The 24,673-nt window shown below is 39.3% G+C and overlaps 1 protein-coding gene across 1 annotated transcript in view; it reads right to left on the reverse strand.

Annotated features, from left to right (window-relative positions):
• Positions 1-24,673, reverse strand: part of ATP10D (ATPase phospholipid transporting 10D (putative)) — a 49,021-nt gene that overhangs the window by 19,382 nt on the left and 4,966 nt on the right. Inside the window, 9 exon segments of the mRNA XM_075752219.1 lie at positions 220-455; positions 2,868-3,120; positions 3,267-3,394; positions 4,218-4,349; positions 5,089-5,195; positions 6,285-6,370; positions 10,640-10,844; positions 16,074-16,268; positions 17,039-17,347. Coding sequence (XP_075608334.1) covers positions 220-455; positions 2,868-3,120; positions 3,267-3,394; positions 4,218-4,349; positions 5,089-5,195; positions 6,285-6,370; positions 10,640-10,844; positions 16,074-16,268; positions 17,039-17,307 — 1,611 coding nt within the window. The 5' untranslated portion in view covers positions 17,308-17,347.

The raw sequence follows: 24,673 nt of genomic DNA on the forward strand, positions 1-24,673 counted from the left end.
CAGCAAGAACCAAAGCATACACCTTCGTGATCCAACGAACAGCTGCAATGTCAACTGCAAATACGATGCACCTAAGCAATCATGGGAGGCTCTGGTTTTGATGGAAGAGAGAAAGGATTTCTTAAATGACAAGCACTCTGATCAAATGGGAGTAAAAAGATACTCCTTCATGAGTAATTCATCAGCAATTCAGCATCAAAACCAACAGCTTTTACTTACAATGGGGCTGCTGAAAGCAACGTGTCCTGAGTGGGGAACATCACCTGCTCCATCTTCCCTTCTTAATACAGGGTAACTACCAGAGAACTGATTCAAAGGCTTTCTGTTTAAAGGTTCATTCACAGCTCTGCAGTTGTGCCCCTGCCATTCTGACATACAGGTTGAAGAGCCACACTGATGATCAGCTGAATCCTCATCCTCTGAATCCATCTCTTGATAGGATTCCAACCTCTTTGCTATGGAAAGGGAAGCGAAATTATTGTTCCATGAGCAAAAAGAAACTTGTCTAAAACACTGCCTAGAGGTTCAGGAAACAAAATTTTAAAGTAAGGAATTTAGTATATAGTTAAGAATAATCCACCATTTATGAAAAATAAAACCCCTAACAAGCCATCACACTGACTTCCTGTTTAGGACATTGCACTTCATGAGCAACACCCCACTGGAATCAATCCTGAAAGGGAGCAAGAATGATCAGGGTTCTAGACAACATGAGCTGCATAGAAACAGTAACATAACCTGGAGTTACACAGCCTCCAGAACAGCACATTGATGGCAGCCAAATAATAGTCTTCAAGTACATGAAGGGCAATTGGATATAGAAAAGGAATAGCCTATTTTCTATGCACACTGTGGGTAATAGAAGACACAATGGTCCTATATTGTGGCAAGACAGACTCAGGCTAGGTATCAGCAAAACTTTGTCAGAGAAGACGTGACTGAGAAAGCAGTGAATTGGACATCACTGGAGGTCCCAGATTACCTCCTGATATGTTTTCTAGCCTAATTATTTTATGATGGATCAGGATTGTATGCCAGTAGTTTGACAAGGACAGCTTCTAGCAGGAACTCATTAAAACTTCGTTTATCATTTCTGTATTGGACATCCCCTCACACACATACACACATTTTCTGAATATTTAACTGAAAAGCAAGTTTCAATAATAAAACATTGTATTTACATGTCTAATACCTTTGCACCAAAGATATAAATGCAGTTCTGTGTCCCACAAATCTAGCTAGGAAGATCAGTGATGTAAAGAACCTCTGTAGCAAATGGAAACACACCTATGCTATCATGTGCTTCTTAAGAACACACTCCAAAGTGGAGTTCTGGGACAGTGTTTGACCACATGCAAGAGGTTGCAATCTCAAACCAGACAGGAGTGGATCACTGTACATGACTCAGTTTTCAAGTTTTTACCTGTCACTGTGAAAATAGCATGCAACGAGCATCCACTAGCAGTTCAACGTCTGCATCCACAGATAGCAGCGAAAAGCTATTCTGAGAGCTGTGCATTGATTATTTATTTCATTAAAGTGTCAATACAAACAATGGCATCTTAGGTAAAAACCAATATTAACGTACAAGCATCTCCTGCAATACCACTAATTCCCTATTTTTTTCTTATTTAAAGTGGCAGCTACTGTACAGTAAAGAAGTAAGAAGTGGAATATTATTCTGTTTTATGTCAACGGGAAACCTATCCACAGTTCAGAGTCCCTGCTCTTGTGACACAAGAGAAGGGCTGAGCTGATTCATTGCTGTGGCCAGCAGGGTGTGCTTTTTGCTCGCAGTTGTGAGCAGTTCTATCTGGCAGCAAAACCACCAAAACCACAAAGGGTGGTTTAATACACAGCTGTGCTTCATGTGTCCACCTATCAGCACCTCATCTTTGATCTCATATGGAATACTTGCATTGCCCAGCAGCAAAATAGCAATTGTCTGCAGCCACTAGTACTTACATACAGTAGAGGTAATAAAAACGTTGTGGTTTTATCTAATTAATAAAATAGATTATTGAATCAAAGACTTGATGTCACTGCCCAATTTTCTCTTGTGTCTGGACTCGTATCTTCACCTGGGTCCCAGAAGGCTTCAAGTAGGCTCTCATGAAATGCATATTGAAAGATGCTACACTATTAGACAATGAATGAGACAGCAACTATCCAGTAACGTCGCTTGTTGACTTTTTGGCTAACAATAAACAGGTGTGTAAGATATACATAAGAATACAAGAGTCATTATTTTTGATGGACGTACTTATCTTTGCTGCCTTAACACACATGTACACATATCTGCTTGACTTGCACCTTAATGGTACCCTTAAAGCTCTGACTTCAGCATGTATTTTATTTGGGTTACTGTATCCCCAAGGGCAACCGTATGTTGAATTGGAGCCTTCAGATATACCACATAAAGGTGGTACACTGCTATGGCAGTCAACAGAATGTTTTAACCCTAAAATGCTAGGTAAGCATTGGCAATCTAGTTGAAGGAAAAAAGAGGAAAGATTAGATGGGCAATTTTCCCATGTTCCGGATTCTGAATATTGCAAGGAGAGAAGCAAAACATAGTAGGAATGACTTCTTCCAGAGTGAGAAAAGAATATTTTGTTCATAGTATCAGATATGTTGGAACTTAACCAGAGGCAAAGCTGCACCTTACATACAGCCTTCAAGTCTCTTAACACACTATATATGAAGGGAAAGATGCATGGCTATTAGTTGGATCAGTCTGAATTCATACCTTCTGTGAGCGTGTATTGCCACGTAAACTCACGAAGTCCACCAGACCCCTATCAAAACTTTCAGCTTCTCTGAGAAGAGAAAAATGACCCATTGCGAACACAGGTTTAATGTCTTACCATTTTCTTCATGGCAGTATTCCCGTCCCGCAATGCTGCATCTCCGAAAAACCATCTTATTTTCAGTGAGGGTTCCCGTCTTGTCAGAGAAGATATACTGAATCTGGCCAAGGTCTTCAGCAATATTCAGTGCTCGACACTGAATTGTTGAGTCTGTTTTCTCATGGTAAAAATCAATGTCATTCTGTATTAAATAAATTTGTCCCAATTTGACGATTTCAATTGAAACATAGAGAGAAATTGGGATCAAGACCTACCAAAATAAAACATGGGGATTAAATAAAACCAAACTCTTTGGCCAGTTACAAACATGAAGTAGCTCTACTGAAGCTGAAGAGTTACTTCAAGGATATAAATGAGATCAGAATATGACCCATGTTCAAAGCAAACCAAAGTTACCTGTAATAAAATTATCATCGTCCAGAACATATTGAATCCTGCTAACGTTGGAGGAATCGATTTCCCATCTGGCTTAGGGATGTTAAAGAAAGGTATTTCCGAATACCTACTTAACCAGATTCCATGGCCTTAAAAACAAGAGCAAGATAAAGAGAGTCAGTTGTATGTAAACTGTATCACAGTTCAGGGTCATGGTGTTAGCCATTCTACTCTGCAGTTCATTCTAAGCTTTTAAACTACCGTTTTGTATCTTGAGTTTGTTTTCAACAGGAACCCCATCAAAATTAGTTATCAATGCACACATGAATACCTTACATGCATTTCTATCAACAGCACATCTACACAGCATATCACAGAACTAAAGGAATACTAACTACACTTGATATTTTTTTTCTCCCCAGAAAAACCTCTGGCAATTAATTGTATCGTCCTTGCTTGTCCAAGTTTAGGTATCCTGTGAACACCATGCCATTATTAAGTGCAGTCTGAAGAAGGTTTTTTAAACGTGTTTTTAACACCTTTTTGATTTGTCATAAAAGTTAGTGTGTTACTCAAGCTCATTATTTAATCAACCCCTAAAATGCTGAGTCCTTACAACTCCAGTCACACTAGGCCTCTCCCCACAATGCTGTACATGCATCTCATGTTACCTGAAAAATCCTAAAAGAAAGTAGGAGTTTTGCAGAGCAATTAGTGAGAGAAAAGAGAAATGTATCGGAGAAGCAGGTTCCACACCTAAGAACTTGCACCAGGAACATACTTCTTGACCACACTCCAGGATTAAACACAACATGAACTAAAACCTGGCAGCATTCCCAACTACTAGGGAATTACACATTGATAAAGGCAGTTTCCAAGATGGGCTGTTAAAATGAATCAGCCCCAAAATAAAACACTAAGCATTGTAGGCTGAGAGAGGAAAATAGACGGAGTCTGCTGATTGTCACTTACCTATTGCACCAGTTAAACACATCAAAATTAGAAGCAGAACACACCAAAGAATATCAGTGTTCACTTTTCTTTCCAATTTACTGCGCTTGTAATGAGGGCCACTGTTATTCAGCATGGCTTTGGTTTCATGACCTGTAACCACAACACAGGTTGAAATCCTCTAATAAGCAGGTATCAGAACCACAAGTGCTTTGTATTTCTAAAGCTCTGTGAAAAGGGATATTTTTGTTAACTAATATTTGAACAGAGATTATAAATATGAGGAAACTAACTGCTCCTACAATATATAAATTCTGTCCTAAAGAAAACTGAACAAGCTAAACCAACATCTGTCATGTACACATTAACTTTTATACTAGCAATAATATTCCTTCCTATAGAAACAATCTCATTCTTGATATTTTCTATATGATTTCTAATATCTTCTACAAAATACTGCACTGTATTACAACTGTATGGCTGGATGAATCATATTGATTAGTTTATAAACCTCTGCCCTTTGATACAGAACACTGAAGAACAGCACTAGCTTCAGTTTTGGACCAGAAAAAATTGCTAAGCAAGCCATGCATCTCCATGTCCATTTCAACACCTTTGTTTATCATCACAACTAACAGTTGGGGACAAGGACCTGTTCACATGGAACTGAGCTGGCCTCCCATGAATAATCAGATGTATCAGTTCTTTACATTGTTAAAACAGAAACAAACTTAATCCAGACATGCATTCTTAACATTTCTAGCTATAGCTGCCTTCTGCTGGATTCAAGCTTTTACTCTCCTAATTCCCCTTTGTACGGTATCGCTTCTGAGGGCACATAACTCTATCTTGTTTGCAAGGCAATCTGTGAAAGCCAGAGTGGTTCACTAACCTGCATATACCACTATGCCTACAACAGCTTCTGTGTTTCTTACTGTGCATCCTCGGAGCAGCAAGTTTTCCTTGCTGAGGCCCACTCGATCCTTATTTGAATGCTCACTGAAAAATAAAAAAGCACATTACTTCAGCTGTACGACTCCAGCAATTACCAGTCAGGCTTGGCAAAACCATTAGGGAGCAGATTTCCCAAAGAACATGCTAGTCGCTGCCTGCCATTCTGACATTTCTGATTGGACTTTTCAAAAGAACAGGGTAACATGCATGCAGATCACCTTTGAAAATCCAGGCATGTAGGCACTGTATTAAAATTTTCTTGTGTTTACAAGCCTAGCATTTGCCAGCTGGCATACGGAAAGTAGGAAATACTATTGAAAAGAGCTCAAGACAAACACTGGAAGCTGAAAGCCTATGACTTCTACTTGGATTGCCAACATCTGAAAAAATTTCTAACAAAACATAAAATCCCATTTTAAATATACTGTGAGCACTGTTACTCCTGTGGCATACTTTCAGTGCAGGTAGGCCCACTGTTTGCCAAGGTGTTTCCTCAGAGACTAGGATTTATATGTATTTATTTTTCTTTTCATATTTCTAATGTGTCAGTGCTCACAGGGAACACTATAGACATGATAACTCTCGAAAAATGAAAAATCAGTCACCCTCTGAAACAGTATTTTGTTTTTCTACTGTCTATAGAAAATCATTAACTCATAAAAAGAAAACACACAGGTAGGCATATTGGTCAAAAGGAGTCTGATCAAGTCACCAATGGTTACACAAAACAAATCAGAGTAGGAGAGGTAGCCAGTCCTTCCCATTTCCAATTCTGAGCAATGCAGCTTGTCCAATTGGGCTATAGTCCACACCAAATACTGTAGATATCACATATTATTAAGAGCAGATTTAAAACAGCTATTTCAAATATGGAATACACAACTGCAAAATAGCCTGAACTAAGATGTTGAAAGTATTCAATACAAAATAAAAAGCACTAGCTGGCTTTCCCAGTTCACAATCCACTGCTCAGAAAGGCCTTCTGGAGCTCTCTCTGTTGGGCTGCACTCAGAAATGTAGTGATGCAAACTGACTTCGATACGTATTATTTTTTAAAGCAAATATTACAAGCTCTCTCAAAATTAGTAAAAGCACCAAAACAAATTACAATAAAGAGCCACCAAACCTACTTACACAAAGCCTCGGAAGCAACTGAGGTCGTTGTTAGGACTTTCACACTCTATTCTACTGGAAAATTTTTCTGGATCAATTTCAGAGACCTAAAGCCATAGGGAAAAACAAACAAACAGAGAACTCAGATAAAATGTGACTGAACTTAAAACCAACATAAATTCATAGGTTTAGATATTACTATCTAACAATTTAGCTTCGAAACTGTAAGTTGCTGGTGGTGTTGATGATCTGCTACCCAGCGTAAATCAGACTTACACAGCATGGAAGGACTTCCTAGTAAATATCAAACTCTGGCAAGTATTAGTTGAATTGCTGGTATTTTGAGAACACTGGAGAGGAGAAAATGGGTGGAATAGTGATGTTGAAGAAAAAAAATGCAATAAGAACATCTGAAAAGCAAAGATTTCCCATAGGGTTTATTTTGTGATATGGAAAAAAAGGCACTGTCTTCTCTGCAAGCAGAATTTCTTCCAAACAGCCATTGTTTCCAACACCTTGACCAGGACGCTATCTGTGCTAATGCAAAGCAAGTAGAAATTTTTAATGAAGTTTGAGCCTTACTAGTACTGACGAAAGGGCTGTTATGAAAGACTAGAAGTACGTGTTGTGAATAAAGAGCAGGTGAGCTCTTCAGTGAAAAACCAAGCAAAACAAATATCCTTTATTAATAAAAAATGAAACCTGACAAGAAGAGAAAAACCAAAAGGCCTTATCTTTGGAACTACCTGCAATTACACTTGCAATGTAATTTCAATTAATGGCATATGAGCATGCCTCTAGTATAACAGAGCCATTTCCAACCTGAGTACCTTCCACTAACTCTCTGGTAAGTCATTTGTTCTGCTCTTTAGAAAAAAAAAAAAGAATGACCAATTTAAGGTTTCAAACTCCAAGGATAAATCTGTAATTCTTAAGTGTAATTGAATTACAGGTCTCTGAGGAGGCTGCACTCCACAACTGAGTGACTTCACACTGTCAGAATAGCAACTGTCAGGTTAAATCGCAATCCTGTGTAGAATTTGAAACTCAGAAGACATAATATTATTAACAAGTATTGGCTTGATTAAAAAAAATTTTTGCTATGTTTTGCTGTATTGATTTGTTGCACTGTATTAACCTGAAGTCAATACGAATGCAGCCTTGGACAGACAGATACTTTCAGTCTCTTTGTAAATTTAATTAACTCTAAAAGACCTCTCTCTCCACTGACCTTTCTCATGTTTATTTGTCCAGGAAGTACAACATTTCTGTAAAATGTCAGACAGTATAATTGATTCATGCTTTTTAAGCATTTCCCTTCGTACAATGATTACACAAAAAAAAGCACAAAGAAAATAAGAACTACCCCCAAAATGAAGTAAAATAGCCAAGACAGTTGATTCTTTTCTTCTACAGCCTAGAAACTGTCTCCAGATACGTATTTCTGGTGAAAGCATCTTATTTTTGATGGACAACTAAACCGTTTGACTTGGTCAAACAATTTGTAACAGCACTGAAGGTGTTAGTAGGAGCTTCTTGCAATATACCTTAAAATAGAAACCACACAGAACCTCGGGGTGTAACCTACAGTGGGCACAGAAGTTACGTTTACACTCTGCCAGTATAAAACAGAGATGACAAAAAACTATGTCCAAAAGCAAGCATCTTGATATGGACACTCAGATCTTCCTGGACTGTAAGTTTATGGTCTATATTTCTTCATTATAATCTTAACTTTGACACAGCAAATATTGACAGTAGAAGATTTTGCACTTTATTTCTTGAGATGCTTTCCTGTGTTTCCTGGCATAAAAGAGAAGATTTTCTGTGGCAGAATTAAAATTACTTAGATTCTGTGTAAAGGTCCCTAAAGAAGGGCGACAATGAAGATGGGAACTAAGTAGGGAAGCTGGGAGCAATAGGCCCTGCATCAGCCTCTCTTAACTGGAATGGGGAGAGAGGCAGCTTCCCAAGGCCACGCCTGCTGCTTTGGCTGTGCTTTTCCTGACAAACCATGGTTTGGTAACATGGTATGGGAATGGAGTGGGTGCATGGCTAAGGCAGAAGAGGCTGCCTGGAAGAAAAGGATATCACTTTCCTCCCCACTAGGTTTGAGGATGCTGCAGCTAGGACTGGATTCAGTCATTGACCACGTAGGCTGAGAAGGAACTGACCAGTGCAGTCCTGTGGCCCCTCTTAGAATGTAATAGGAAACATTCACTGCTCACACTGACTAAGTGCTAATGGCATATTAGCTTCTCCACCCAAGTGAACCTGTGCTTGGTTCAGCTAACAATATGAGGTATGGAAAGGAAAGGAGATTAATCCCTTCTTAATGGGAGGCAACATTTGAGTATCTTGAAAGCAGCAGAGCAATGTCAGTTTGTTCACTAAATAGTTCGTTATCCTCAGGGTCCTCAGCTGTTTTCTGTATTTCTCCATGAATGCCAAGACGGTTGGAGACACCGCATTCTGTGCCTTATTACCTGCGGTTACCTAAGAAGCCTCGAGTTACTTTCCCAATTTCTTTCCTGCTGTCCTTCAAACATTAAAAAAAAAAAAAAAAAAGCTATTCTAAGTTGCCAAAAAATAAATTTGGCTATGAGAGTTTCAGCTCGTTTCATGCTTTAATTTTGCCTTGCCTTCTCTTAACAGAATCCCAAGTGCAAGAACAGGTGCCCCACTGATAACCTTTTTCATTGCGTTTCTACTTGCTCAGTCACAAAGAAGCAGGACCTTGTCTGCAGATGTTCTTTAATTTGACATAGCTTAATCCCATTCTTCTGAGCTTAAGAAATGGAGAGGTCAGGCAGTGAGCCTCTTACACAGCACAGCCAGTGTCTTATTGAGCCTGAGTTTATATGGACAAAGCCCATGGCCGAAACTCAGGTCTGTGAAGGTGTCCATGGCTCTACATTCAGAAACCATGCAGTCCTGACAAGACCACCCTACAATGACTACATTTGGAGGGGTTTTTTTGGGTGGGGTTTTTTTTTTTGTATTTGAGGATAAAAATGAACAGTCTTGAATGGTGAAGGCATTATCACTTTTTTTTTGGACAGTATGACTCTTCCTAGCATTTTGGTGCAAGTTTTCTGGAAAGAGAGAAAAGTCTCTTTCTTGAGTGAGACTAAAATCAGATGTTGGTAGCAGGAGCTGGTATAAGATCAGGGCCACCTCAGAATGATGTAAGCCTGCAGAATCATTTGAATTTTGCCTTCTGTAACGATGTGTATATACAGAAAGATCAAGCAGTCTTTTCTGCCTTATTGTTTTAAGATTAAGTCAAGAAAGAAAAAATGAAAAAAAAAGAATGCATGTCACTGTAAGGGGATAAGAAACAGCTTTGTTCATGGATATCACATCATGCCTTTGGTATTACCATACTCTCTAAGTAAGAGGAAAGTCTTAATGCACAACAAGGTGGTGCTCCTCCCTTCCTCACCCCTGCTGACAATTCAGAGGCAGTTCAGGTAATTTTATCTCCAGAGAACTAAACAGTCTGTTTGCATGGACAGCACTGAGCCTCCCTGCTGTTGTTTTCAGCATGGTGTTTCAGGAGCAGAATTCAGTACCAGTGGTGCCGAAGACTGCAGAAATGCCAGGATTCTTTGTTCTTTTGATAGCATCATCTCTGTGCCAGCCTCCAACATTCTGTCTGCTAGATATAATACTAAATAAAGTTTATTTGTCTGGTATTAAAACAATGGCAGTCATCTCTTCAGTATCTGAAAAGGCCTTTATGAATTACTTACAAAGCCTTAACCATGTGGTTAAGGTTGAAAAGCACAGATCAACTGATTTCCCACCACTACTAGATACGTATAAGCCCTCTGAGACCCAGTGATGCTCAGTCTTGGAAGACAAAGTGACCTAACGTTGTTCACAGTAGGCTTGTAGTAGAAAAATTCTAAGAGTTACAAAGGTTTTATAAATCCTTGAACGACCAGAATTGAATCTGAAAATACATTTGCAATATGAAAAAACAGTGAAAGAGAGAAGATAATACTTGTTCCTCTCTCTAGGTCTTTATACAGCACAGAACTCCCTTCTAAACAAAATCCCATTTCTCACCCATGACATGATACATACCATCAATGACTTCTTGACATTTACCTGAATAGTTACTTTTACTGGCTTGCATTACCTGAAATACAATAGACCTCTTTCTCTGGGTTAAGTGAGCACACAAAGATTTGTTCAAAAATAACTCAAGCAACAGATTAGAAGTATGTTACCTAGTTATTTTGTTTTCACATGGGGATTGCTGAGCTATCAAGAATTAGGCAACCTAGAGAGCTAGGTTGTTTGGGTTTTTTAAGTTAACTACCTGTCATGTCAACTTTCTTACACCACTAGAAATGCACAATTATCACCTGCTCTGAATATCCTCTCACCACCTGCCTCTGCTTTAGATTGGTTTCTCCATCAAGGCCTGCTGTTTCAATGTAACAGATCCCATCCAGGTCACTAGAATATAACAGCACCATGTCAGCAGGAATGATTTCATTACGTGAGAGGCGGATGAAGTCCCCAACATTGACATTTTTCCAGCATTCATCTATGTATTTCTTCTCCTTCCTGAAATACATACAGAACCAGTAATTTTTCACAAATGCATAAACTGAAAGCTCAAAGAAACACACTGTAACTAGAAAATTACTCTAATAGTTAATTTATATTTCCAAGTCATTAAAAAAACCTCTGATGGGATAGTCTATTAGCTCAATATGAGTATAATTACAAAGAACCAGCCCTAGGGTCCAAGCCCTATTTTTCCTGGGACTTACATCCCAGGCACCCTCCCAGAATTATTTTAGCTCTATTTAAAATTCATCCCACTTGCTTCCCTGTATTTTCATTTTTCCAAGAAAGCAAACAGTGTTTTCAGGATTTCTCTTCCGTTCACCATTTTTCTTGCAATTATGCAACCAAGAACAGCCAATCTTTTTCCCTTCTGATAGGGCCTTTCAAAAATTACTGTCTACCAGTAAGCAAAGAATATTCAACAGCCACTTCACTGATGCTCTGAATATAGATACTTGTATTTACAGGCTTTTAAAATAGCTTTTCTATTAATTTTGAACATAATGTACCAGGACTATATAATACTCAGGGAAGTCAATAAACATTCAGGTCCGTCAGCATTAAATTGAAATTCTTTATTAATATGAAATATCCAGCCATGAGGTATGTAATTTTGAACTGTTTTCAATCTTCCATTTATAGCTGCTATTCTGCCCGCAGCTGAGATGAAGAACCTTCCTTTTATGTAATCAGCGCAGTTTACTGCAAACACAATCAGGTACAGAGTGGTGAACAGGATGCAAGGTAACAAGCAACAAGGAGCGCTTGATGAGCTAGCTGGAGCCACACAGTAGTAGGCTACTGCAATATGGGTGTTGAAACACACTTACAGTTGGTGTTATAAACATTGCACAGGTATGTTTCTGTACAAACCATTACTGTCCTCAGTGACTGCCTGGATTTTCTGCCTTGCACAGACTAACCCTAGAGGTATGTTTAAAGAGAGGAGCATGTACTCTCCACAATTTTTGTTTCTCAGCCCCCAGATTTGGGGTATAGCCCTGGCTGTGCTAGGGCTGTCTTCCATGCTGTGCTTCCTTCCCTGTGTCTCATTCTAAGCTGGCCAAGAAGCACACTCGCACCAGGGATTTGGAAGCACACCTAGCTTCTACAGTGCAGACATAGGCTAAGAAGATTTGCAACGTGGCCATTGCGTGTAGACTGGCACTCATCTACCAGCTTTAATCAAAGAGCTATGTAAAATGCTTCTGATAAATAGTGAAATAGAAACAGACTCTTCTAATGACAAAGAAAATATCAGAAAAATATTGTCTGTATCAAGCTTTGCACCGATACCTTTCAGACTTGCATTATCTGACAGTCCCCTTTTGAAAATGCTTGTCTACAAAAAGAAGACACAAAGCCCACACAATTAATCAGCATACTGATGACGATTTCTGCAGTGAAGATGGAGGTGACTGTACTGCTTTCACAGTGCAAACAAAGCAAAAACAGGAAGCAAAAGCTGACATAAAATTAAACCAATATAAGCAACATCTGTTTTCTCTTAAGATGCTCATCCCTAGTATTCTACACAGATGGAAAACTGGCATAACAGAAAGCATGTAAAACTTAAAGCTACAGCCATGACTATCACAAAATAGATGGATTCAAACAACACTGCAGGAATTAGCTTTTCATACTAGTACATTTCCTTGAAAATAAAGAAGGAAAAAAATAAGAGACTTGAAGGAAAAATTTCAACAGTAAATAAACAAAACAATCTAATAATAGCAGTAAACAGGGAAAGGGAAGGAAGATTTGCTGAAACAGGATGTGACTCTCAGTTACTGAAGCTTTGACAGCTGCAAATGTGCTGACAAAGTAAATCTATTCAGGAGACTGAGTGAGCTGAAAACTTGTGATTTTTTTTTTTTTTTTTTTTTTTGAGAACTACCCCTCAGGTACCGAAAACTACATCAACACAGCTTTTTGTGTAGGCCAATTTACCCTGCTATGAAAGCCAAGTGAGTCCAATTAGGGTACAACACCAACTGGAGCAGAATGCCCTGGTTGCTCCACAACACCACCCTTTTACCTCACCCTCCAAACAGGACGGAAAGGATTTGAGAACCCAGGAGGGCAGTGGGAGAAAATTACTTCCACAGCCAGGTTGTCTCTAGAAGAGTTAGAGAAAGGATGGAAACAGAAAGGTAAGGAAGGCAAAATAAGCTCATAAACAAAGAAAGCAATGGCATCACGAATGTAGTAAGATAAAACTATCAGGTAAAAAGTTGTCAATTTCTGCCACTGAATTCTACAGGAATTTTTCAAAGTGAATTGGAATTTGCAAAACCACAGAAATAATTGGAAATTAAAGTTTTTGTGACAAAGCAACCCTTTAGGGTTGCCCAGAGAGGTTGTGGAGTCTCCTTCTCTGGAGATGTTCAAAACCCGCCTGGATGCAATCCCATGCAACCTGCTCTAGGTGATCCTGCTTTAGCAGGGGGTTGGACTAGATGATCTCCAGAGGTCCCTTCCAACCCCTACCAATCTGTGATTCTGTGATATGATTTATCCTTGAAGTCATTATTTACTAGAGATCAAAAAAGGAGAAAACCACTGGTACTCTCACATCCCTGTATTTTTTCTAACTACCATGTATTTCACTGAAAACTACAGAAAACTATTTCTCTGTGTTGTCAGTGTTGAGATTAGCCCTCAGGAGACGGCAAATATTTCTCTCTTAAATAACTACCTATTTAATAAACGTGGGACTGAAAGTATATGAATGTCCTGGTTTCAGCTGAGATAAAAGTTAATTTTTCTTTCTAGTAGCCAGTATAGTGCTGTGTTTTGCATTTAGTATGAGAATAATATTGATAACATGCTGATGTTTTTAGTTGTTGCTGGGTACCTGTTGTGTCAAGGACTTTTCAGCTTGTGCCGGATGCACAAGAAGCTGGGAGAACACAGCCAAGCCAGCTGACCCAGACTGCCCAAAGGGATATTCCACTCCATATAACATCATGTCCCGTATATGACTGAGGAAGCTATCCAGGAGGTGGGATCACTGCCTGGAAAGAGACTAGGCATAGGACTGGTTTGTTTTCCTTTCGCATGTGGTGAGCAATTGCCTTTGTGCATCACTTGTATTATTGTTATTAATATTATCTTCCTTTGTTATCTTATTAAACTGTCTTTATCTCAACCCATGAGGTTTTTTTCATCCTCCTCCCCATCTCTTTGCGAGGGGCAAGTGAGTAGCTGCATGGTGCTTGATTACCAGCTGGGGTTAAACCATGACAATGATGCTTGCACTGGAAGAGCCATTACAATTTCTAAGGGATTCTTGTTAAACAAGAAATTCTGATTCCTAATGTGAGATTAATAGAAGTTTAAGATAAATCAGCTCACACACAACGAACGATCATTTTTGTACCAATAAGGTTTAACTCTCCTGAACCATGACTCCAAGCTTATTTTTAAAACCAGATTATACTGTATAAGATAATTAATGATAAAGAAAACAAGGAGAAAAAAATTTACAGAAATTAAATACTTAGAGGCACAAGAAGGAATTTTTACAGATAACTAATATGGCCACTGATTATTACACTTTTTTGATGACAGGGAATTAATCAAGCCAGAAAAGAAGGTCAGAAATTAATTCTGCTTCATTGACATTGGTATGAGATTGCAAGTAACACAGAGTTTTCAGGAATATGGATTCTGAATGCTTCAGCTTTCTGGCAATGAATTCTTTCAGAGTACATGACAATTTATAGCAGAAATAATCCAGCTTCTCCCTTAAGCTCTCTCTGCAGACATGAAAAGGAAAGAAAACGTTCATCTTCCCTAATAGACCAATTACTTAGTTGTTTCAATCTCAAATTTTTATAGATTGAATAAAATGTTTCTGGGAAAGCTACTATATTTATATTCATGTTTGCAGAACAAAAAGCTAGGGTTTTTTCCTTTGATAGTATAAAATGATAGCCCAGACTTTTTCTATGGTTATGAACTAGCTCTTAAAATACCAATAGAGCATGGCAAATGCCAGAAAGCTGGAGATGCCATCTTCTGAGTAATATCACAATATATTTAATGGTTATGTAGTGCCAGATTGCAAACTTGCTGCATGGGCTGATTATGGTCATGTCTACAGTAGAGCGTTTAGGGTTTGGCATAACCAGCTAGCACATTAAGATTTCAGAAAGTTTATTTTTAGTGTATTGCTTTCACTAGGAAAACGTGTGTCTTCATCAAATTCAATAAGGTCTGAGCAGTAACATGAAGTAGCTACTGTAGTGCCAAACCACATTTAAAGCTCCCTCTTTTCACTGAAGTACCTAACTGCCAATCAATACTCTCCTACAGGCGCTATTTGTGATACAACACATGAAAAGCGACATTTTTCAAAATACTTGTTTCCCTGCGTGACCACAGAGCATGCAAGAAAGAAAAAGGGTCCACTATACTTCCTTTATCTTTCTATTTTAAGGGCTTTGAATGAGTCTCATTGTATCTTTTTATGACAGGTATAAAAGAAAAACAATTACGTGGGCAGCACTGACGTGCACTAAAAGAATTTGTTTGCCAGTTAATTCAGAATACGATCAGTTTGTGTTCCAGTCTTTTTATTATCCATGCATAATAACTGCCTGCCAGCAAACCTCTCACCACGAGCACGCTCCACTCCTGACCTGCACTTACAGTCCGTAATATTGCAGTCCTGCACTGTGGAACAGATGCTAACATTTGTACCAAACTATGTGATGCACTCAAATAGAAAATGATCTCATTCTGTTTGGGGAAATGTCATTACGAGTACATCCCAATACCATTCATAAGCTTTACCAATATAGTGATAAATTAACAACGCTTGAATTTCCATGATGCTTATAGCAATTTTAGAGGAATTAAAAATATACTTTTCAAAACAAATGCTATGTACAATAATGCTTAACTAGTCAAACTACCTTGGTTAATACAGTACAAACTCATGCATGAACACTCTTGCCTCAACCAAAGCATATTTTTTTTCAGCAAATTTTACACTACTTTACACCACGTAGCAAAACTGGTGATCAAGACTCAACCAGACTATCCCCTTAGCCACCTGATCTAACTAGACCTGCTTTGAGCAGGGGATTGGACTAGATGACCTCCAGAGACCCTTCCAACTTAAATTATTTTATGATTCTATGAGTATCCAGAAAGTAAATCAAATATACTCATAATCAAATAATAAAAAAACCCAGAAAGAATGTTGCCTCTTACCTGCTATACACTTTGGTTAGTAAGTTGTTTATCTGTTTATCCATTTTGTACCTTGAGTAATCCTCCAGACCATCTTTCACTGCAATAATTGTCAGAACCGCTATTAGAGGTAGCATTGTAATTTCTTTTTGGAAGGCTTCCACCAGAGGAACCCAATTTAGGACAACTAGAAATAGGAAATACAAATTGGCAACTCTGAAACAAAGAGAAAACATAGGAGTTAGCTGTGCTAGCAGACAGTCCCCCACTCCATGCTATATAGACACCTAAGTTAGCAGTAATTTATCTTTTCTTCACTCCAACTGCAATTTAAAAACTAAGTATCCAGAACTCTGTTTACACTCTCCAGTCAATAGATTACTTAGCTGCACAGTTACTTAATATACATGATCAGAAGATGCAGAAGCCAAGAATTTTCTTGTATTTTCAAACCTCTCCTCCAGGCATATGTTTTCTAGTGAGGCTCTGGTGAACTTGCACTCTCTCAAATTTTCAGGTCTTTTAAACTTAATTTTATCATCTCCTGGGGGAGATGACATGTTTTGAAAAGGAAGCAATCCTACAACCTCTCTGCATAACTTTACAAATCAGCAGTTCTCCAAGCAGAAGGAGGATGAAAAAAAATTGGCAGAGAAAAACATGAGGGAAGGGGATAAATACTTTTGCAGGAAGTGAGCTGAAAATCCTATCACAGATTGTTGTGTGGCAGTGCTCCAAGAGTAAGAAACATTTCAACAATCTGAAGAATATAATAAGTAGAAATTACATAAACTATGGAGAAAAGGAATAGCTCAGCACTGATAATACTCAAGAAACTCTGGCCAAATAACACAAATCTTTTCAGAAGTGATAGGCAGGTCGGGAGGAAGAATAGTTTGTGAATACCCATCTATATAGTAATATACACATTTAAATAAAAGGATTCCACTTCAGAAGAATGACCACAATCAAAACGAGTTCATTACCTGTGAAATTGTTCAAATAAATTCCGTGGTAAAAAATTCAACAAAGTATACTTAGTAGTCCGTATTTTGTTGTTCATATACAGTTTTGATACTTTTTCATATTCTTCCTTAAAATGTCCCAAACAGGGTATCACTATCCTATGTTTGCCATTAAGTTTTGATGATTGATAGCACTTGCTCCTTGAATTGCTGCTGCTGCTACTTTCTCTGCCCTCTGTAGATATCAGTCGCTGCCAATGGTATCGGGCCCAGTGGACAGGATCGGCCATTGCACCTGAAACACTTTATAATCCAAAGAGTATCTCCTGTCTAGAAACATGTTAAAATACAGCAAGTTAAGTAATAATTCTGTAATGGCTTTTCAACTAAAAAGTCACAGTTACAGTTTTGAATAAGGCTAGGGAAAAAAGTCATTTCCATATTTTGATTTAAAAAAAACAACCCAGACAGTTGATAGGTTATGTGAGGTCAGGAAACTCTGCTTCAATGGTTGAATTTGTCTGAATTTCATCCACCCTTTCAGCATCCTAGAGTTTGATTACTCTGTTCAAAATGCACAATATTTTTGTAAGCATGTAAGCTCATGCAAGCAGCCCACCCACCAGATTCTCGTGCTGTAGTACGGTGAAAAAGCAGACAAGCTGCTAATTTTGTAGAGAACAGCATTTTGAAAGGAATCTTATCTCAGACACTGTGGTCCTTGCTGATGGTTAAAGTCAGAAGTCAACAATATAGCAATAGGCATCTGAGTGCAGCCGTAGACCCAAAGTGAGGAATTGCCAGTGAAAGGCACTAAGCAGCTATCATGAACAAAAAAACCCTCTTCCTATTGAATTAGAAACAGATTTGAGAATTTTTACCAGCTGATAAAGGATGAAGCCAATGCTTCTCCTCTGTTCACCTTAGCTAAACTATAGCAACCCACTCAGTAGAAGCTCATAGGTATAGGTGATACTCACTTTATCAAACCACCCAATGCAGTTAGAAAAGGACTTTTACACACACAAACTATGCTTTAATAGAAGCTCAAAACTTCGCCTTTTTACAAGGAGTTTTTACAATTAATAGTTGTTACATTTCTTGTACTACTTCTTCCATAGAATGGCTCATCTTATAATTATTTAAAACTATAACCTGTGAGAGCCCCAAGTCATCAGTACACCTACTTCTGGCTGCAGATTACTTTCCTTTGATCTAGTATCTTACTATCTGCATACATTATAGCAAATTTTTTTACTAAATCCTCTTCATAAAGTCTCCCACAAAAGCTGCCTCTAAAAGTTGCTGGGTCCTTCTAAATGAAATCTCTTTACTACAGGTTAGCCTACGCAGTAATCAAACTAACCCTGATTTTGGCTTCAATCAACTCAGACTTAGAATCACAGAATGGTTTGAGTTGGAAGGGACCTTAAAGATCATCTAGTTCCAACCCCCCTGCTGCGGGCAGGGACACCCTCCACTAGACCAGGTTGCCCAAAGCCTCATCCAACCTGGTCTTAAACACTTCCAGGGATGGGGCATCCACAACCTCTTTGGGCAACCTGTTCCAGTGCCTCACCACTCTTAACAGTAAAGAATTTCTTTCTAACATCTAATCTAAATCGACCCTCCTTCAGCTTGAACCCATTACCCCTTGTCCTGTCACTACACTCCCTCATAAACTGTCCCTCACCATCTTTCCTGTAGGCACCTTCAGGTACTGGAAGGCCACAACTAGATCTCCCTGGAGCCTTCTTTTCTCCAGGCTGAACAACCCCAACTCTCTCAGCCTGTCCTCACAGGAGAGGTGCTCCAGCCCTCTGATCATCTTCATGGCCCTCCTCTGGACTCGCTCCAACAGCTCCATGTCTCTCCTGTACTGGGGCCCCCAGAGCTGGATGCAGTACTCCAGGTGGGGTCTCACAAGAGCAGAGTAGAGGGGCAGAATCACCTCCCTCAACCTGCTGGTCACACTGCTGGCGATACAGCCCAGGACACGGTTGGCTTTCTTGGCTGCAAGCGCACACTGCCAGCTCATGTTGAGCTTCTCATCAATCAATACCCCCAAGTTCTTCTCCTCGGGGCTGCTTTCCATCCATTTCTTGCCCAGCCTGTAGTTGCGCCGAACCATGTGCAGGACCTTGCACTTGGCCTTGTTGAACTTCATGCGGTTCACATGGGGTCACCTCTCCAGCCTGTCAAGGTCCCTCTGGATAGCATCCCTTCCCTCCAGCGTGTCGACCACACCACACAGCTTGGTGTCGTCGGCAAACTTGCTGAGGGTGCGCTCGATCCCACTGTCCATGTCGCTGACACAGATGTTGAACAGTGCCGGTCCCAGTACCGACCCCGGAGGGATGCCACTCGTCACCGTTCTCCACTTGGACATTGAGCCGTTGACCACAACTCTTTGAGCGCGACCATCCAGCCAATTCCTTATCCATTGGTCCATCCATTGAATCCATGTCTCTCCAATTTAGAGACAAGGATGTCGTGCGGGACAGTGTCAAATGCCTTGCACAAGTCCAGGTAGATGACGTCTGTCACTCTTCCCTTGTCCACCAATGCTGTAACCCCATCATAGAAGGCCACCAAATTTGTCAGGCACGATTTGCCCTTAGTGAAGCCATGTTTGGCTATCACCAGTCACCTCCTTATTTTCCATGTGCCTGAGCACAGTCTCCAGGAGGATCTGCTCCATGATCTTGCCAGGCACGGAGGTGAGACTGACCAGCCTGTAGTTCCCTGGGTCTTCCTTTTTTCCCTTCTTAAAAACGGGGGTTATGTTTCCCCTTCTCCAGTCAGTTGGAACTTTACCAGATAGCCAGGACTTCTCAAATATGATGGATAGTGCTTTAGCAACTTCATCCAGCAGTTCCCTCAGGACCCACGGATGCATCTCATCAGGTCCCATGGACTTGTGCACCTTCAGGTTCCTTAGATGGTCTCGAACCTGTTCTTCTCCTACAGTGGGGAGGTTCTTCATTCTCCCAGTACCTGCCTTTGCCTTCTGTGACCTGGGCAGTGTGGTTCAAGCACTTGCCAGTGAAGACTTCTTAAAGAGATTCTGCCAACTTCCTAAAAAACCTGGTCCATTGCGTCACTACCCTTTGCCTAGAAAGCTTTCCCAACTAGTCTCTCCCTCTCATCAAATTAAGATGGTACATTTTTGTCCTATCATCACTAGATGTGGACAGTTATTGGCTGTTATAATCTTAATGTCTTGGAAGACTTACCACATGAAACTCATGTTTCTCTTTAGAAACCCTGATCTTCACGTGAAAGGAGAAGATGAACAAGGAGAAAAAAACCCAAACCTCTGTACAGCATGTCCTCTCAGCATCCCCTGGCAGTTCCCATGTGAACTATTATTCTCCCAAGGCCCTTCTGCAGTGCTTCCCCAGGCAAGAGGGGAATCAGTCTGAGAAAAAGACTTTCATTTCTCCTCAGTGCTAAACCTCATGGTCCCGGGAACCATTAGACTACAAAAGGCAAACAAGTGCTGCACAGGAAGGCAGCTATGTCTGGGACTTCTCAGAGAAATGAGAAGGTGATTGTGAAGATTTTCCAAAAAATATGTCATCCTCTTATTTTCACAGAACATTCTCATGTCCTTGCTCCCTCTAATCCTACTGTGCACGGGACAGTCCCCAGAGGGACTGCCATCTGCACAGAGGCTACTATCCTATTTTAGTCACAGTTAGTCTCTCCTTCGGAGATGGAAACCCCAACATCTAAAAGCAGCTACTTCACAGCAATGAACTACTTTTAAGGTATGGCTACCATACAGTCAGACATGTGAATATTTGTCAGTACACATGTGAAAGAGATGCTTCAATTAATTTGCACTGAGTCTGAGAACAAGCCTAAAGCTTGGAAGGAGGCCAGGTCTTCAAAAATATTTAGGGACTGCAGAACCTGCTGCAAGTGGAGTCTGTACTTTACTATTCAGAGCTCTTTGACACACACAGGACTATTAAAAACCAAATGAATGCCAACCCATCTACATAAGTCAGAACTGAAACAAAGTATTGAAAATTAAAGCATTTAAAAAGCTGACTGGCTGAAAAAAAATGGTACTGTCTTCTTTTGCAATCACAAATTCTGGCAGTTCAGTTCTTTAAAAAAAAAACCACTTCTTGGTTTTGAATGGCATCCTTAAGGATTGGCCATTTTGAGGAAACAACACTCCTTTAACTGTCTCTGCTGTGACAAATCAGTAATTTCACAAACATATCTTATGCAATGAGAGGCCTTTTTAAATAAATGATTGCTTTAATTGGCTGGATTATCATGGAGAGTTTTAACAAGATTTCTTCTTTGTTCTGTTAAATTTATCATCCTCTTTCAAGCTTCCATCTTTAGCATGAATCATAGAGGGTGTGTCAATTAACCACACTTTTGCTGGAAATGACAATTCTTTGCACAAGAGCAGTAATCTGACAATTATGCTATAACATGCAACATCCTTGTGGAAAACTTCAGGAAGCAAACATCACAATTTTTTTCAAGATGCCACATAAACCAGGTATTTGAGAGCTGGTTAGATTTGTAGAGAAAATCATATTTATTTTCGTAAGACCAAACAAACATCTGATACTGGTGACTTCTATGACCAGAAGCAGCAGCAGAAGAAACTCTTTCTTAAAATAAACTCCTAGGGCTAATGGGAATGCAAAGGCTTTAAATGGCAGATGCTGTTCACTCAGTGAAAATTATATACGCAAAATAACCTATACAGCTAAACCACCTTTAAAAGCTTAAGAAATACATTATCAGTAACATACAAATAAAGATGAAAAGAAAGAGTTGAGAATTAGGAAGAACAAAAGAGAAAACCTGACAAATTTCAAAACCTCCTAAATTCTCTTTTTCATTTTCATGATTTGTTACTTTTTGTAGCATTTGATACCTGGTTGCCACATTAAAAATAAAAAAAGAAAAACAAAAACAAGGGGGTGTGTGTGTGAGTACTGGACATTTTAGAGTGACAGCATGTTAGGACAGAATTCCTCACCGCTACGTCTGGAGCCAAAGGTGCAAACTGCACACACAGTGTTATTGAAGAGCAGTGCACTCCCTGACTCCTGACACAGCTACAAAACCTCTGCCCCACCCTTCCCCATCCTCCTTCAGACTAGCAGAGCTTAAAAAGCTACAGGAAAACTCAGATTTCAGTTGTGTGCACTGCCTATTTCTGCCAGTATCCTCAGCATTTAATTTTAACAACTTTAAGAAAACTCTGTGAAGAAGATTGTATGGACTAACACAAAATGACCACAACCGCACCACATTGGAAACACTGTATGAGAGGCAATAAGTAATCTCCTACGGTCAAAAAGGTGAATCAATTCACCAGCATCTTGGGAAAAAAGTATCTGGATCTCACACTCTGCCACAACGCCCTCTGACTCACCTGTGATTTGACTGAGCTAGTATTCGCAAATTTATTTATTTTTTTAATCATTTGCATTTCCATTTTAAAATAGGATTTATGAGGTTTCAAACTTCAGAAATCTCTGGTATTTTTTTCCTCTTTTGAATATTTTTCTTCTTCCTCAATAAATTTGGATCATAAAGTAATGAGTACCTTTTCTTTGCTTAGCTAGAAGGAGGTCAAAAGGAGATTCATCAACTTCATGTTAGATACTGTAAAGGATAAAGTTGCTGAAGACCAAACAAAAGCTGTTTTAAACAATTTTTCTAAGAAATCCCTTCTCTTAAAACATTATTTGACCCTCTTGTCCTGTCATTTTTCATAGTAAATTCTTGAGTGCTCCAGCTAATGTGAATTTGTAGTAATACAAATCAGCAGATGTTTTTTTAAACACTGGCAAAAGACCCACAAGATGAGTTACGTTGAAGGACTATTTTAAAGGTTTATTTTTTAAAAATAAATGTATGTTTAAAAAATCCAAGAATAATGTTCATATATTTGAAAACATGAAGGCTAAATGATCATATTCTAAGTTTTGAGGACAGCATCACACAAGCTAGACTCTGTTCTCATTTTCACTCTATACACTCAAGTGAACACTACTGCATCTTGCTAGGTGGCAATAGCGGATATAGATATAATCCAGTTATGTCTTACATGCAAAAAAGGCAAGTTTTTGTAACAAGCTCACTAATGTCACATGATCATTATGAAATGTGGAAGGGAATTTACCTGATACCGGACATATTATTTGCTTTCTCTCTTCCTCAGTTCCCTCATGTACTCTATTTTTTTCCTCTTATAAAGCACTCCGAGGTCTGAAAAACTGGAAGGACTAGATACGGTTAACGTGCAATAGCTGGTTGTAAAAGCAAGGCACAGCAGTGCCATTTTTACCACAGGACAGATGAACACTATACACTATCCATGTTTCACCATCCTATATCACAATAAAAAAGCCTTTAATAACTCTCTGTTAGTGGCAATGCTGAGAAAACCCCTATTTTTAAATGGTCCGTACCCTGAAAGAAGGCGCTTTCATCATAAAGCCCAGTATAAGCATTTTCTTCTATGTATATCTCATGTCCAAAAGTTGCTTTCTTTTCTCATCACTTGCCTTTAATTGTCTCTTGTAAACTCTGTCAGCTTCCAATTCTGTGAATATCTGCATGAAAGCCTTCACTCCTAGCTTTCATGCAAGGAGATAGAGCTGAGACTAAAATTTCCTTAGTTCCAGTTATATTATTCAGTAGCTTTTGGCAAATCACTTGGCAATCACTGACCTCTCCCACACCGGATTCTTTCTCAAGATTGTCTGCAAAACACACGTGTAGATAATTTAGCCAATGCTTATACTGCTCTGGAACTGCACCTTACTATTATGTTGTGGTCATTTGCTCACATCATGTGAAGTGCCCTACCATTTACCCCGGCTTCTCTTGACCACCTCATCCCTTCCGACAACATCATTCTCTTTTGCTGTCATCTCCAAATAGTTAGTCCTCGGTCTTCTTTGTTAAATACACTTGGTAAATGACATATTTCACAAGAATGTTCCTCAGACCTTTGGCACATCCATGCATATGGTGTGTGCTTCTATCCTGTTCCTGCTCAGGGACAGTCTTTGGACATAACGTGCAGGAGGCCTTCTGTGTCATCTGGGCTTGTTTCCAGTAGGAAGTACTCAATTGATTCTTGGCAAACAGAAATGCAATCAATAAAATTGCATTATCTTACCTGAAAAATGTCTACAGCACCTAAGAGGGAAGCAATTCAGACAATGCACGTCTCCAGCAATACCCCTTTTCTTAGCTCCCTACCTGAATATTTCAGGATGTTCTGCAGGTCTGAAGTTCTGGGGTGACATGGGAAGAAAAAAAATGCTAACCCAGATGGAGGTCACACTACACAAAGCTATGGAAGAGCGGATCATCCCTGATCCACACAAAGTCCCATTTAAACCTCTTAGCTAGTGTTACTGCACAGGCTCACTAGCACTTGCATTGCAACACGATAACTGGAGTATAGTGTCACAACTATACAGGCTAAATGTTAAAAACACCACCTAATCATCTTTGAAAACTCAGAAGCTATTAGACAATGGAGAAGCTTAAGGGAGCCATGGCCTAAGGATTAATTTACACTCTGAAGAACAAATACTTCTTTTCTCCTAAGCTTTGCCACTTTCTCTGTAACATGTGATTTCACAAGTTTGTAAC

This window comes from Balearica regulorum, chromosome 4 (genome assembly GCF_011004875.1).
Source record: "Balearica regulorum gibbericeps isolate bBalReg1 chromosome 4, bBalReg1.pri, whole genome shotgun sequence".
NCBI classification, from domain to species: domain Eukaryota; kingdom Metazoa; phylum Chordata; class Aves; order Gruiformes; family Gruidae; genus Balearica; species Balearica regulorum.